This window comes from Dermatophagoides farinae, chromosome 10 (assembly GCF_024713945.1).
Source record: "Dermatophagoides farinae isolate YC_2012a chromosome 10, ASM2471394v1, whole genome shotgun sequence".
Taxonomy (NCBI): Eukaryota; Metazoa; Arthropoda; class Arachnida; order Sarcoptiformes; family Pyroglyphidae; genus Dermatophagoides; species Dermatophagoides farinae.
The window spans coordinates 2,018,922-2,035,827 of record NC_134686.1 but is presented as its reverse complement, the minus strand read 5'-3'; the positions used below and the strand labels follow the sequence as shown (position 1 = coordinate 2,035,827).

The window sequence follows — 16,906 nt, the reverse complement described above, 5'->3', positions numbered from 1 at the left end:
GATAGTGGTACACATCCATCTCTTTATCACATAACACACACACACACACACAGAAATAGAAAGTGATTCACACATTTATAAAATATATAAATTGCATGGATATGGATTCAAGTATTCTACAACAACCAATTTGGGTTTTCGGATAAAAAAAAATTTTTTTTTTTTTTTTGATTTGTTTCGTTGTATTGTATAATTCTTTCTTCTTGAATTAGAGCTATCTTTTATCATTATTATGAGATTTATTTTTTTTTTGTTGTTATTTTTTTTTCTTTTGGCTATGATAAACATTATCATTATTGCATCTATGATTGGCAATAATGATGATAATCAGTGTTTAAGCGTCGTTTTACCTTTCTCTATCTATCTTTATATCTCTCTTTTTGTGATATAATTTGAGCAATTTTTCTATAAGAATAATAATGGATTTATTGATTTTTCACTGGAATTATTTGCATAGTCAGACACACACACACACACATGTAAAGAGAAATACAGAAAATGAGAGAACAAATATATGGCCAAATATTATCGTTGTTGTTGTTGTTGTTTGTAGGTTTTGTTGTGTATGATGTTGTTGTTGTTGTTGTTGTGAAATTAATAAATTCTATGGGAATTTGAAATGGAAAAAAAATTCGTTTTTTTTCTCTCTTACTTAACGATAAACAATGGAGAAGTTTAATTGATTTGTTTTCGTAGTATTTTCATTATAAAAATAGAATAATGAATCAGTTGGATCGATTTGAGACCAAATGAATTTTTTTTTTGTTTTTTTTTGTTTGAATGGAAAAAAATCGGTCTAATGAAGATGGTACAGAACAGCAACAACAACAACAACAACAATGTGATGATGATCCAAGTGAAATGATAGCCAATTTGATGGTTAAAAATGAACGAATGAAAAGGATAATATTTACAAAAAAAGGAGGTCAACAACAAAAACAACAGCAACAACAACAACAACAAACGGCGATGATTGAAGAATTGCAACAATTATTGGATGATAAGAAAGTTCAACAAAAGAAGCAACAACAACAACAACCAAATCAAGGAAGATTATTAAATTCTGATGAAAAACAATCAATTATTAAGAAAGAAAATATTTACATGAATAATAACAATGTTTATAATGTTGATGGCCAAGATAATGATGATAATACGATCATCGTACCAGAAACACCAAAATGGTTACAATTCAATGGATATCAATATCAGAAAATTTTAGGTGAAGGAACATATGGAAAAATTTTCTGTGCACGAAATATTAAAAACGGTGAAATGGTTGCAATCAAACAGATTGATCGTAATAATCCTTCCATACAACAATGGTTAGATAATGGCTGTTTGGATCGTGAAATGAAAATAACATTGGCCATACGACATCAGAATCTAATTGGTGCTATTGATGTGTTGAAATTTCGTTCAATAGCATTCATTGTTATGCCATTAATTGATGGTGGTAATATACGACAATTAATGTTTCGTCAACGGCGACCATTCAATGAGCGACGTACGAAAAAATTATTTTACGATATGGCCAAAGGAATGAATTATTTACATAGAAATCGAATCGTACATCGTGATTTAAAATTAGAAAATCTACTCATTCATCGTCAATATGATCGTTTAATGATTGGTGATTTTGGTTTTGCTAAAATATTGCCATCCACATCGTCGATGGCTATTGTTGATTCCACAAATATGATGACAACAATGAGAAGAAAATTTGATAAAAATCAATGCAATTCACCATGCGGTACGATTGAATATACGGCACCGGAAGTGAATTTAATACGATTAAATTATCTTGAAAATTCTCAATTTAATAATCAACAATCATATGATGGTAAAGCGGCCGACATATATTCAATGGGCATATGTTTATTTGAAATGTTATATTTTTGCAATACATTTATAAAACCGGAAGAATATTTACAAGAAATGAATATATTACAAAGAGTACAATTAGTTTATCGACGACAAATGACACAACAATGGACAGAGAATAATCGTGTTAAAATATCAACAAAATGTTCACAACTTTTAATACGATTATTGCAGATAAATGCTGAACAACGACCAACCATAATTGAAATAATTGAAAATGATCCATGGTTATATAGGATAAATCATCGTGAACAAGCTAAAAGAGAAAAACTACGACAAATTACAACATTAATAAATGAATATATGGCTATGAATGATGATGATGATGATGTTAATAATGATAATGACGATGATGGTGATGATTATGGTGGTGGTGAAGAAAATCAATCATTAATTATGATGAAAAATTTAGATTTCAAACAGAATCAAACGATGACCAATAATAATAAAAAAAAATTATCCAAAACAAAAACAATGAAAATACGTACTTTGGATCGTTGATGGTGGCGAATCACAAAAAAATAAATCAATAAATCAATTAATAAATCAATAATTTGAAAATAATTAAATCAACTTAACTCAACTGGTGAGTGAAAGTGAGTGAATGAGAGTAGTAAATGATGTTTTAATTGTCAATATTTTCAAGCTCAGTTTCTATCCGGAACATTGTGTGTGTGTTTGTGTGTGTTTACAAAATTCATTTGTATAACAAGAAAACAATATTTTCCGATAGAAACTAAGCATAAAAATATCACAAAAAAAATTTTGTTAGACTTACATTACATTTTTTTTTCTCCGATTTGTAACAAATTTTTGCTTTCAATGGCACACAAGAGGACCGTAGATTTTTTTTTTCTTATTAATTTCAATATAATTTTTCTACAGTCATCAATCGTATGCCATGGAAAACAACAAAAACAAATTGAATGCAAGAGAGAGAGAGAGAGAGAGAGAGAGAGAGAGAGAGAGAGAGAAATATTTGATGAAATACATTTGTAAAACATCATGATACACATCGCCTAAAGATGCTTAAAAAAATTTATTTCATTCATTCATTCATTCATGAACCAAAAAAAAAAGCATCGTTAAAGGGGATGTGTAACATGATGATACAAAGATTGATTTTGCTGAAAAAAAAATTGTTGACAAAAAAAAAAAACAATGTCATTGTCATTTTGTTTTGTTTTATTACAATTGATGACAATTGACCATCATTGAAACGGGATTTTAAATGATTTTTCTATATTGTCAACTGTCATCATATATTTATATAATAAATGATGATTTTAAAAGAGAAAAAAAGATACACAAATCTACAACAGATTTGATTATCTTTTTTTATCTAAATTTTAGATTCTAAAACATAAAGATATAATACATATGTTGATGATCGTTAATCGTAACATTGTTTAATTGTTTTTCAAAAAAAAAGAGTTTTATGATGATAATCTAAGAAATTTTTTTTTTTTTATTTGATAATTAGTTTGGGGTTCTTCTTAATCATCGATTCTTTTAAATCATTAAATTAATCAGATATCCGGCCAGGTTATTATCTTTATATATTTGGTTTATTTTTTTTGATGATTTAGAAATAGAAATGAAATGATGATGATGATGATGAGTGTGTGTGTGTGTGTGATAAATTTTTAATTGTTAATCATAAAGTGGTGATGCGTATTTTTTTTTTTTTTTTTTTATTACTGATAACACACACATACAGAGTTTAGTCGATAACGACAATTCCATGGAACTTATAGGTGTTGTTTAAAAAAAAAAAAAAAAATTTTGTTTTTTCACTGAGACGCAATAAAGAATTTTTGTTTTTTTCTGTTAAAAAAAAATCTTTTTTTTATTCATAATTTTCAAACAACAACAACAACAACAAAAATTACAGAAATTTAAAATTTTGCAAAATTCAAATAGGATCTAGTTAGCCAAATGGATTTCCACCACCAACACCACCACCACCATGATTCATGATATTCATAACGCCACCATTCAACGGTAAATGGCCATGACCATTGATCTTTATTCAAGAGGGAACAAAAAAAAACGAAATTCAATTAATTAATTCTAAAAGAATTTTTTTATTCAATTTTTATCCAAAGAAAAAAATAGAAAGAAAAATTATTACAGATCTAGATGCTGTGACAAAAAAAATGCACATCTACATAATACTCATCAACATTATAATTTGTATATACCAGGTGTTTGCAAAAAAAAACCGTGGAAAAAAACACAAAAACGAAAACGAAAACGAAGAAAAAAAGAGATGAAAACAGATCACAACAGATAGATTGATTTATGATATTCGAATGAAGATGAGAGGTTGATTCAAAGAAAAGTAAATCGTTGCTGAAATGAAAAAAATACTAACAAATGCTATTCATATATATATAAAAAAAAAATGCAATGAGTATGTGATTTGTTGTTGTTGTTGTTGTTGTGGTTGTAACCATTATATTTTTGTATTTTAAGTCACATATATAAATGTCCAAGAATAAAATTGACAAGAATATCATGAATATTATGTGTAGAAAAAAAATGAAAAGCAAAGAATCAAAAAAAAAAACATCAAGGAATGTAATGTGTATTAAGAACCAAAAAAAAAAAGAAAAGAAAAATGCCATGTAGTGGTTTGTGTATTATTATTGTAACTATTACAATAAATGCAAGTTAGTGCTTTTTCAAACATATATATCACAAATATATTATATATATATAAAGGTTTCAAATGTTATGATTTAAAAAAATCATCTTCAAATGGATCATTTTTGTTGGCAAAAATGTTCATCTGTTCAATTGATGATTCTTGAGATCTATTAGTTTCATTTGTTATGACATCATCATTATTATTATTGCTATCGTTCGCATTTGTTGCTGTTGTTAATATTGTCGGCGACAGTGGCGACTGTATCTTGTTATTTTCATCATTTTCATTATTCAATTGTGATTGATTTTCTAATTTTTCATCATTATCATTAGTTTTGTCATCGTCCAACATCATAATTAACGAATCTTTTTGATTTCGTTTGATAGTATCGAATCCATCTTGATTTGTATCAAAATTTGCAAAATTATCATTAAATAATAAATTAGAATCATCCACTTTGTTTGTATCATTATTTTGTTTCATTGAATTCTGTTGTTGCTGCATCGTATTATCCACAAATGTTGTTGTCCAAGGGTTTTGTTGATGATGATGATCATGACTAACATATTGATGATGAGCTGGCGATATACGAGCAATTGGATCAACCATCATTGATGTTGTGGATACCAATGTGGATGCATATCCACTACTACTGCCATTACTACTGGAATTACTTCCAATACTACTGTTGGGACAACCAAAAGGTGATGGTTGAGAAGGTAGGGTTCCTGATTGTGTGGATGATAATGGTGGTAAAGGTTGTTGTTGTGTAATATCTAATTGATGATTCGGATAAAGATGACCAGAACTATTTCGACCTCTAACAATTGCAGGATAGTGTCCAGGATATGATTGATAATTTGTATAACCATAAGGAGATTCATATGGTGGTAATATTGGACTATTACGATGATGCATAGATGGTACAACAGGTGGTGGTGGGGGTTGTAATACCGGATTATGATATTTCATAATCATTTGTTCCATATTCATATTGAATGCAGCGAATGGTGATGATGATGATTTATTTGGATCATCATAATATAGATTCCGATAGAATGGATCGATTTGATGTGATGGTGGTGGCGGAGGAGGAAACATTGGAATCATTCCAGTAGTATTTGCATTGAAAGTTCGATCCGTTGTACTAGAAATAGATGATGATGTTCGATGTAAATTTGTTGATGGTGATTGGCTAGATATTGCTCCACCCGAGGAAGATGATACTGATGCAGCCGAAATACGACGTTGTGGATTAGGTACAGTTGGCGGTGGTGGTTGTGTAGAAGGTGCGGCTTCATCATTATCAATGGTATTACAAGGAGGAGTCGATGATCTTGATGAAGCTTTTATTGGCTGTTTATCTTGTGATTGTGGTAAATATTGCATAGCCGATGCTGTTGATGATAATGATAATGTTGATGATGACATTAGCTGATGTGAAGCAGCAGAAGGATGAATCATTGATGATGAATGTGGTTGTTGTTGTTGATAGTATTCATGCCAAGTATTACCACCACTAAATGGTCTTGATGGATTTGTATAATAATCATTTGGATTAGCGTGATAACCCAAATAATTTGATGGAACATTCGATGGTATTGGTGGTGGTGGAATTTGTGGTGGATAATCTAAAGGTGGCCGTTGTGGTGGTGTTGAATAGATTGGATCATTTTGATTGCAATACCATGAATCATAATAAGTTGGATGATAACGAAGATGATGATGAGATGATGATGAATTAGGCCGATGTAAATATGGATCTGGATAATGGCCACTTGGTGGTGGTGGTGATGGATAATAAGGAAATGGTGGAAATGTTTGTTGAGGATAATGTTGTGAATAAATCCTACTACCATATGATGAAGAATGACCACCTTGAATCTGTGAATGTTGCGGTGGTAATGATGGTGGAGGTATGGGACACATTTGATTATGATATTTATTTGTATTATGCAGATCAGTTCTAGGAGGTATTGCGGGTGGTGTAGATGAAGTTGAAGATTGTCGTGATAATGATAATGAAGTAGATGCTGCTTGAGGTATCATTACGATTCCGGTGGATGAATCGGACTTCAACGAAGAAACCGATTCTGTTCGCGATTTAATTGTAGTTGTATTTCTTGATTTAATTTCAATTGATTGATTTTCCTTTTCAATTGATGATTTATTATCTGATTTATTAGTCGTTTCATTATTCTCGGCAATTTTCGTCACATTTTGTTCCATATCGTTTGACAATAATGGTATTTCAAAAACATCATCGAATTTTAATTCGGAAATATTGGAATTTTCTTGTTGTAATAGCAAAGAATTTGAACTTGATGAAACGGATGATGTTCGTGATCGTTGACCATGTGATCGTTGAACAAAATTATTATCTGATAATGAATTGTCTTCATTCTTATTCATTTCATCATTTACATTTGGTTTCGATAATGATTCATCCAATTTTTTATGATCTAATTCTTTTTTCTCTTCGTTAATCTCTGCTGATTCATCATTATCTTTACGATGAGATGATAATAAATTCTTGTCTTTAAGTACTTTATCATCATCTTTAGCTAATTTTGAAAATGAATCTATATTTTGATTATTTGATAAACCATCATCATCATCTGTTTGATTTGATTGTAATGGTGATGTACTAAGATTATAAAGCATAATATAATGCGGGCTTGTTGTTATAGTTGTTGTTGTTGTCGTCGTTGACATTGTTTTTTTCGAATTAAGTGGTGGTGGATTAATCGTCAATGTATCATTATTGATATCGTCGTTATTATCATTATTATTAGGAATTTCTTCAATTTTATTGTTTGCCGATGAAAATTGTGATTTCAATGAATTGCTACAGGAAGCAGTCATAGCTGGCAATGATTGTTGATGACTTAATAAAGGCTGTGGTGATTTCCGATTTTGTTGAAAATGTAGACTATTTGGTGTTGAACACTGTTGTTTGATATAATATACAAATACAAATAAACAACAAATACATAATGGAATAAATAAGTATTGAATTTCAATCATCATACAATTGATTGTTACAAAAAAAGGGGTTACAAACAAACAAAATAAATGTACGTGTTATGTTATATGTTAGCATGTATCATGCATATATTGGATATTCATATCAAATCCGATCAATGATCACACACAAGATGCAAATGAAAAAAAAGGAAGAAATTTTAATAGAAAGGAAAAGAAAAGGAAATAGGAAAAATGAGAAACAAGATTGGCAAATAGTGAATTAGTCAAATAATAGAATAATAGTTGAAAAAAATTCATCATTTCATCTAATCAACAATATGAATGAACAAATACTTACATTACGTGAATTATTAAACAATGATGAATTTGATGAATTCATCGATGATAATGATGAATCTAATCCATTAGGATTGTTAATTATTGGTGATCGATTGCGGTTATCCTAAACGTATTGAGAAAAAAAATGTTAAAATCTTTTTTTTTACAAAAAAAAACAATAACAAATATAATTCATTTGAACAAACATTGAAATTTCCAAAATTTGAAGGCGAATTTCTTTTCTTATTATTATTTAATGGATCTAATTCTTGAAACAGTGGAATATTTGATGTTTCGGTGGTTGATTTTCTCTGATTCGGTTGCTGCTGTAGCTGTATATTGGGATTATTTGAAATTGAAGTATTCGATGAATTCGATGATAAATTCGACATTGAATCAAATTCAGCTCGTGGAGCTTGTTTTTGTGCTTGCTGTTGTTGTTGTCCATGATTCATGTTTCGACCGGTGGACATTTCATTTGAATCAAAGCTTTTAGTTAACCATTGATTTTTTGGAAAGTTTCCAACAGAACCATATTCCTTTTGTATCGATGTGGAAGAAACTGGTGGTAATACAACGACACCATTGACTCCATATGAAAGTGGTGAAGGGTTCGGATGTTGACGATGTTGTGAATTATTTATCGATGGTGGATATCCTGTATAATCAGAATTTATAAATTGTAATCGTATTATCATACCATTAAATTACCTGTAGCATAATTTCGTTGTTGCATTACAGTGGCTGGTGGCGGTGTGGGCGTTTTATTTTTATTATCATCTTTTTCAATCATTGTAGTCGTACGGCTACCCAATGAATCAAAAATTGATGTTGATATAGAATTAATATCGGCAAGAACGGCATATCTGAAAATATTCATCAATGAGAAATATGAAAAATTAATTGGAAAAAATTTTTCATACTTGTCTGCTTGGGAATTTTGATTTTGTTGAGACAATTCAACATTGCTTTTGAATAAATTGTCTGAATGTTGATTATTTGTCACAGATTGTTGTGATTTATCCAATGATAATGATCCAAATGAATTGGTCAATGCTGGTACTGATCCAGAATTAATTTCCTGTAATATAATAAAAAATGGAATAATTTTGAGAAATAAAAATTCAAAATGAAAATCGTATAGTTTACTTTGAAACTTAATTTGTTTGAATCAAACAATGTATTCGGACCAGGATTCGATGGTGGACGATTTTGTTGTTGGGGTTGCTGCTGCTGCTGTTGTTGTTGTTGTTGTTGTTGTTGAAGTGATGGTCGTGCACTAAACACATTCGATGATATATCAGCAGTTGTTGATGCTGTTGAAAATGGATCCGGACCAAAAGCATCGGAAAATGGATCCATTCCATCGAAATTAGCTGATGAGATCGTTGTTGAAGAGATATTCAATTTATTCTGACTATTCATCATTGCTTTAGAATTCATCTGGAATTTCTGATTTGTTGAATATTGTTGTTGTTGTTGTTGATCAGCAACCAATGTGACTGAATTATTCAAAGTTTGTTGATTATTGCCAAATGTTAATGTATCTGAAATCGATGATATTGTATTCAATGTTGAATCATCTTTGATCGATAATTGATTATGATCATCATCGAAATGTGCCCAGTCATATGATGAAGCTAAACCTTGTGGACCGGATTTCGGTTGATTTGTGTCCTATTGATAATTATAAAAATTAGTCGAACTGAAAAACCGAAAAATAGCACATCACAAACCTTTGGCAATGAAGAATCAATACTTGAACCTAGATTTTGACCACCACCAGCTACGTTAGTTGGTTGAAATAGATCCAATTCATTGATCAATGACGAGGATAATGTTTTTTGTTGTAATTGTGAAAAATTATTATTAATATCATTTACACGACCAACTGTAGCAAAATGTTGATTGTGTTGTCGATGTCTTGGATGTTGATCCGATGGTGGTGGTAATGCCGGTATCGGAACATTTTCCAATGCGACACCTGTATTCGGACGAATTCGGGCACGTGATTTTGTCGTTGCCGAACCACTATTATTGATGAGATCATTAGTATTGTTAACAATCTCTAATGTCTGTGATGATGATGTCAATGAAGATTGACGATCTGGTACGGAATGATAAAGATGTTCTTCGCCTGTTGATATAACAGAAGCTACTGCTGCTGCAGCCGCTTGTTGTTCTTGTTCGGCATTTCTTTTACGTTTCAATGTTATGGCAAATAATTGGCCAATTGTTGACATGACAATCATTGCTTCTTTTTTTGTTTTTATACCAATAAATTGATGTCCAGTCTGTGAATTGCCAAAAACATAACCAAAGGCACGTGTATCCGTTTCATCACGTGATATAAACGATATTTGCGGCACAGAATGATGAAATAATTCTTCATTAGTTTGTGGATCCAGAATTTTGATACCATCAAACGAAATGAATACATTGATTTTACGTTTATGACCACCCAATGCTTTTTGTATGATTTTCAATTTTTTCAATGATTGTTGACACATTTGCTCACCACGAGCTTCGGCCACATATTCATGACCAATCATTTTACCCTGAAATTGTACACCATCACCATTGAAACGATCTTCATCTAATTCGTTAAATTGATGCGATGCACCAGATGGACTAGATGGTGTTTTATTTATTTTACCATTTTCCTCCTGATGATTATCATTAATTGATGTGGATGATGTTGCATTTGCACCAAGTGATGATCCACCACCACCACCACCACCAGTTATCGTTTTAGAACCACGTGAAAATAGACCACGTTTTTTCGATGCTACATTCATCATCATAGTATTATTATTATTATTAATGGAAATTGGACTAGTTCCTGCTGATATTGTATCACTATACGGTGATCCAGTCGATATAATACTAGCGGATGAAAAAGATTTTTTCAATGATTTTTGTAATTGTTGTTGTTGTTGTTGTTGTGAAGTTGTTAAATTGATTGAATTCGATAGTTTGGTTGGATTTTGTTGAAGAAAATAACTCAACGAATTTGGTGATCCACAATCAAATGAAAATGTTGATGATAATGTCTGTTGTTGTACGTCAATGTCAATACTATTCGATTGATGATATTCACCATCGCCATCATCATCACTTTTTATGCTGGATTCATTTTCATTTGAAATGGTAGCAGATTTAAAAAGTTCATCATCAGGTATTTCTTGTTCACTACCGATAAACCAATCGATATTTTTCTTTTTGACAATTTTTTTTGACGACTGATCTTTATGATCACTATTATCAGCTGTAGATAAAATTAATGAATCTTGACTGCTAGAATTAGTGGATAGAAAATGACTTGTAGATGTTGGTGGTGAACCAGGCCAACCAACAGAATCTGTATTAATAGATTCTACAACTTCTTCTTTTTCTTCTTCTTCTTCTTCAAAATCTTTCAATGAAACTACATATTTTTCAAAAGAATTTTCATCATCGATAATTGCTTTTTTTGTCAATTTCCGATCATTGATTGATGGATTGTCGTTGTCGTCGTTGTTGTTGTTATTTACAACAAATGGATTAGTGGAAATTTTTTTCGTGGGCGTTTCCTGTACGGTTTTTGTGATGACAGGTCCTGTTAGATGAAAACAAACAAAAATGAAAAAAAAGTAAATCAATGTCATTGATGATTTGGTGATAAAATTCTTCCGATAAAGAGAAAAAAACTCGAATAAAAAAAAATTTCAAAATTTGTACAACACCAAAAAACCAGAAAAAAACCGACTACTTACCGGTCATATCGAATAGAGACATTTTTGAATAATAAATTTATTTATTATTATTTCTAATATACAAAACTAATGATCAAAACTAAAAAAAACCAACAAACGCACAAATCGCACACAATCAAACATAAAAAAAATAAAAATAGAAGACACGCCACCGAACAAAATTAAAATTTCATGCAATGTTGTCGATGATGTTGATGAAGATGATGATAATGAGAAAACAAAACAAAAAAAAATTCAATGGAAAAAAATATTTTCAAGAAAATGAATGTCACTAACTCTATATTTTATTCAACCACAGCCATCATCATCGTCTATGATGAGGATGATGATGATGCCAACATAAACAGAAAAAAAATACGTGTTATAATCAACGATATATGAATACGATGTATTTATATAATAATCATCCATCAATTACTAGCACCAACACCACCACCATCATCATTATCATCATCAAATTCGAAATAAAACAAACAGGCTCGTGACAATTAATAATAATAATAATGATTTCATTTATTTATTGGATACAATCGGCACATGATACGCACTATATATGATAAAAATCATTCTTTTTTGAATCAATCAATGAATGGTACAATCTATGATTTTTTTTTTTTAAAAAGCACATCATGGTGGACCTTAGTACACAAACTATGCGTGTGTGTGTATGGTGTATGTTGTGGGAGTTATCGAAATTAATATGAAACAAATTTTTTTTTTTTTTTGGAAATTTTTTTCTATCGGAAAGAATTATTATCATATATAAATATATACAAATCAGAAACAAACCTTTTTTTTCCAATGATGATCCGGAGTACCCGAATAGTATATATAGAAGTTATTATTGTTGTTGTTTATTGTAATGATGAGATCAGAAACAAAAGGGTTGATGATGATGATGATGATGATGCAGTAGTCTGTGAATTATGGCTAAAAACACAAAAGAGAAGAAAAAAAGTTAAACTTTAGATGTGTTCAAAACATCAATCCATTCATTCATTCACCCATTCCCATTCCTTATGAATGAATAAAAATAGCCAAAAGTCATAAATTCAGCAACAAAAATAAAAATAAAAAAAATAAAAATAAAAATAAAAATTCCGGAAATCCGATCATTGTAAATTGATTTTTTTTCAAGTTCATTATAAAAAAAAAGTTAAATGAACTGAATATCAAAATTATAAAGAAAAAAAAATTTGTCGTTCAACGATGATGATGATGATATCATGAACAACAAGAACAATGACATTTGCCAATATCCAAAAAAACTGAAAACACACACACGTATTTAATAGATCAATAGATCATATGTTTGATTCAATTGTTTTTTTTTGCTGTTGATTATATTGTTATTTTCAAGATCAACAACAACAACAACAACAAAAAGATCTAAAACAATTGAATCAATAATCAAACAGGTGAATAGAAATTGATTGCATCAATAAATCGATTAATAGAACAAAAAAAAAATAATAAGAGTAGCAATAATGCATATTTGTTATTCTTAAATTATTAAAACAAAAAAAAATTTTTTTTTTTTTTTTGACCGATTACTTTCAATCATCATCATCAACATCACCCAGAAGCTATATTTATGGTAAACAACATACATTGTTTGTCAAAAACAAACACAAACAGTTTAATTTTGACCTTGTTTCTTGTCAATTTTTTTTTATGAAACATATACGTAGTATATAAGGCAGTAGAAAGCAAATATATTGGTATATGATCGATCAATCGATTTGATTATCGTCACAAGGATAAGTTTTGTGGAGAGAACACACACGAACATTTTTAATCACATACATAATATGATCATTATCATTATTAGTAACGAATGAAAATTAAATGGTCAAAAAATGTGTGTTATTATAATGATATATGATCCAAATTAGGATCAGAATAGAATAGATGATGAAAAAAAAATTCCAAACTTTTTTTTGCATTTGCACATATTCAATGGTCGTTAATCAGCCATTGATTGAACAATAATCAGAGCGAATATTTTTTTTTCTATGAGAAAATCAACGATAATCATATAATGATGGTGATGATGATGATGACCATAATCAAAGCTCAAAGGTCAAAAATTCATATTTTTTTTAATGCATATATTTAAAATTTCAATCCATTTGATTGGTGAGAAATACAACAGAAAAGTTCAAATGTGATAGAAACGTGTGAAAAACAGAATGTTGGCAATAATAATAAATAATGATTATGTATGTGAAATCAGCGTTAGATAATAATAATAATGATCATTGTTGTTGTTGTTATTGTTGTTGAGGATTATCAAATCAAATTATTTCATTTCAGGATGAATACACTATGATTGGGCCATGGAAATGTCGTTATATGACCACAAGAAAAAAAAATAAAGATCGTAAACAGTTGATAATCTCATTCCATTCAGGTTTAGATCATAAGATGGAATATAAATTTTTATGAATCAAAAAACAAATTACGATTATTATGACGATGATGATGATGATAACAATTTCATTTTGAAATGTCGTCCTTGTCACCGAAATTTTATTATCATCATCAACAACAACAACATGGTAGTTGTCATCGGTAGTAGCAGTATGAATAGTGACTACTGTTTTCACATTGTACTTCTAAAAATAGTCAATATATCAACAAAAAAAACCACAACAACAACAACAACAGATATATTCAATTAAGCAGAATATTCAATTAATAATAATAATGAAAAAAAATGAGCGGAATTAATTAGATTCGATTCTAAATAGTCGAAATAGTTTGATTCGTGTCATTCAATCATCATCATCATCATCAAACATAATCATAATTTTGCTATTAATTGAAACTGACGTCTATAGATGATTGACAAATTCGATGATGGTTAAATGACAAAACAGAAATTTTTTCTTTCGATTATCCAAGTGACAATTGTGTGTGTGTGTGTGCAAGCGAATAATTATGATGACGATGATGATGATGATTACTATTATTTAACAACATGTGATATGAACATGATAATGATGACTTGTAAATGCCAATTTGATGACAAAAATGATGATGATGTTGATCTCTATTATATTATTATTATTATTATTTACACAAATGCAATATGTATGTGCATTTCACAAATACAACAACGCAATCCATACAGGAACCGCATACAACCGAAAAAAAAACGAACACAATGGGAAAAAATAGCTCAAAAAAGAGAAATCAAATCACAAATCTTTGAGAAATAACAAAAAAAAACGTTACATTACCTGTTTGAAATTCTGAAATGGATGATGAATAAAATTTATTCAAATTCAGCAAAAAAAAAGAAGAAGAATATACAGAGATCATCCAAATTTGGATTTGTCACAACAAGAAGTAGAAGAAATTGGAAAACAAGAAAAAAAACAGAACCAAAAAAAAAAGAAAGAAAGAAAGAATTTGGCGTTATACTATTGCGGTATATATATGACTAATATGTGTGTGCGTGTATATAACAAACAAATAAACGAAGAAGAAGAAGAAGCAGATAGAATTGATGGTATCTCCAAATGGATTGTAGAATTTAAACACATGAACGGCGACATAGATAAAACAAAATGGGGCACACATGCTCAACACACACACATAAAGAATAAGAATCGAATTGTGAATTGACAAGAATCAAAAAATGACGCCAAAAATTCTATAACATTTTGAATCGTAGTGGTCGATGCTGTGGTGGTGGTAATGTGGCATAACGGTTGTTTTTTTCTGTTGTTGATTCATTTACCATAGACAAGAATTTGGTGATATCATTTATTATCATCTATATATACATGCATGCAAAACTATGGACTATTCACACATACAGAAGATTCGCAATTTTTTTTTCTTATTGATTTTCAATGAGAAAAAAAAATCAATGGTCAATTCGATGATGACGATTTAATGTGCGCATCACAATTTTTTTTAAATCATGCTTCCATCGATGTTGATTAACAGTATATATCGAATATAATGTTTTTTCTTATCACAATCAATTGGAAAAATTAAACAAAACAAAATAAATAAACACATAAACAAACATTCGATTTGAAATGATAATTTTTTTTTCTTGTTTCGCACTTGGCAATAATAATGCTAATGATTATAATAACGGATGAGAGAAATGTACGGAAAAAAAACAAATTCAATGAGAGAAAAGGAAAGATTTTTGTTGTTGTTGTTGTTGTTTTCCTATGAAAAATGCATTTAAAAACAGTAGTTACAACAATACCAATATATTGTGTGTGTGTGTGGGAGGTTAATGTTGAAATGTTTGTGGGTAGTTTTTTTTTGATTGATGTATCGACAATGTCAATGTTGTATTCATCATACATCATGATGATATAGAATAGATCAAAAACATCATTTATAATTTGAATGTTTTGTATCATTCACGACACACACACACACACAAAGAACACATACGTACATCGAATTTATTTTAGTTAGCGTGTTCGAATGTTTCGAACGTAATAACTAATAAAAATGAAAATTTCTAAACGATTGATGATGATGATGATGATGATGAGCCAATCATACGGAAAAAAAGTAGCTAAAATGAATGAATGACATACACACACATACATGCAAAAAACACACCATATATACCATTGAATAATGTTTTCATGATGAACATGTTTCAATGTCCAGTATTATAACTAAGAAAATATGAAATAAAATAAAATGAAAGAGAAAATGACTTGGGGGATTATCAACAAAGTAAGTGGTGGTAGTGGTGGTGTTTAAATCCATCAATTCTCTCATCAAAATACGTCATGAATTTTTTTTTATTATTTTCTTCAATCTTATGCTGCTTATAAACATACTAACATTTAGAAAAATGTGTTAACTATCAATCAATGATCATTATCATTGATAAATTATTTTATCTTTAATACGATCGAATGTTACGATTATTTATTCGATTCATTCAACAAATGACAACAAGGTGATTTGGCCAAAAAAAAAAACAAAAAACAAAACAAAACATACCTTCAATGTGTTAGATTCGTTGATGATGAATTCCGTGTGGTTTTACCGTCGAAGAAAAAAAATCACATAATTAATTATAATTATGAACAATTGGCACAATTAAAAACAACATATGTTTTTATGTATGATCAAAAAACATCATGTCATTTCACATTTTCATTCATTCAAAAACTGAATCTATCCTATTCAACAACCCAATAAGAATCGAAAAAACCATATTTGGAATAAATTCTTTTGTATACATTGTTTCAAGTGTATACACCAGTATATGAATGGCTCATAAAGGAACATTTTGAATAAACAATGAAAATCA

General features: G+C 29.5%; 2 protein-coding genes across 5 annotated transcripts; one reads left to right on the top strand and one right to left on the bottom strand.

Moving 5' to 3' along the window:
* The first annotated feature begins 791 nt into the window (after nucleotides 1–791).
* Nucleotides 792–2,758, top strand: LOC124491258 (testis-specific serine/threonine-protein kinase 3). The gene has a single exon (XM_047053893.2). It carries the CDS (start codon nucleotides 862–864, stop codon nucleotides 2,383–2,385), a length of 1,524 nt encoding a protein of 507 aa, XP_046909849.2. The 5' UTR covers nucleotides 792–861; the 3' UTR covers nucleotides 2,386–2,758.
* A 1,192-nt stretch (nucleotides 2,759–3,950) lies between these two features.
* On the bottom strand, nucleotides 3,951–16,882 carry Dab (DAB adaptor protein). 4 transcript variants are annotated; one of them, XM_075734713.1, is made up of 10 exons: nucleotides 16,594–16,882; nucleotides 14,844–16,259; nucleotides 12,388–12,528; nucleotides 9,580–11,441; nucleotides 8,993–9,520; nucleotides 8,767–8,924; nucleotides 8,555–8,709; nucleotides 8,050–8,501; nucleotides 7,863–7,967; nucleotides 3,951–7,486 (listed from the first exon to the last, which is right to left on the bottom strand). In XM_075734713.1, exons 4-10 carry the CDS (start codon nucleotides 10,645–10,647, stop codon nucleotides 4,622–4,624), a joined length of 5,331 nt encoding a protein of 1,776 aa, XP_075590828.1. In that variant the 5' UTR covers nucleotides 10,648–11,441; nucleotides 12,388–12,528; nucleotides 14,844–16,259; nucleotides 16,594–16,882; the 3' UTR covers nucleotides 3,951–4,621. The 4 variants fall into 4 exon arrangements, with proteins under 4 accessions (XP_075590828.1, XP_075590830.1, XP_075590829.1 ...); XM_075734715.1 differs by lacking the exon at nucleotides 14,844–16,259; XM_075734714.1 differs by lacking the exons at nucleotides 14,844–16,259; nucleotides 16,594–16,882 and adding an exon at nucleotides 12,603–13,068.
* Between the last annotated feature and the right edge of the window lie 24 nt (nucleotides 16,883–16,906).

What these genes read in the sequence shown, in the direction of transcription:
- LOC124491258 (XM_047053893.2), top strand. Translation starts at nt 862, where the DNA reads ATGATAGCCAATTTGATGGTTAAAAATGAACGAATGAAAAGGATAATA.
- Dab (XM_075734712.1), bottom strand. Translation starts at nt 11,620, where the DNA reads ATGTCTCTATTCGATATGACCG. An exon ending in CAAACAAATTAAGTTTCAAA is followed by an intron (nt 8,925 to 8,992) that starts GTAAACTATACG and finishes ATTATATTACAG; the next exon opens with GAAATTAATTCTGGATCAGT. An exon ending in TGTTTAATAATTCACGTAAT is followed by an intron (nt 7,487 to 7,862) that starts GTAAGTATTTGT and finishes ATCAAACAACAG; the next exon opens with TGTTCAACACCAAATAGTCT.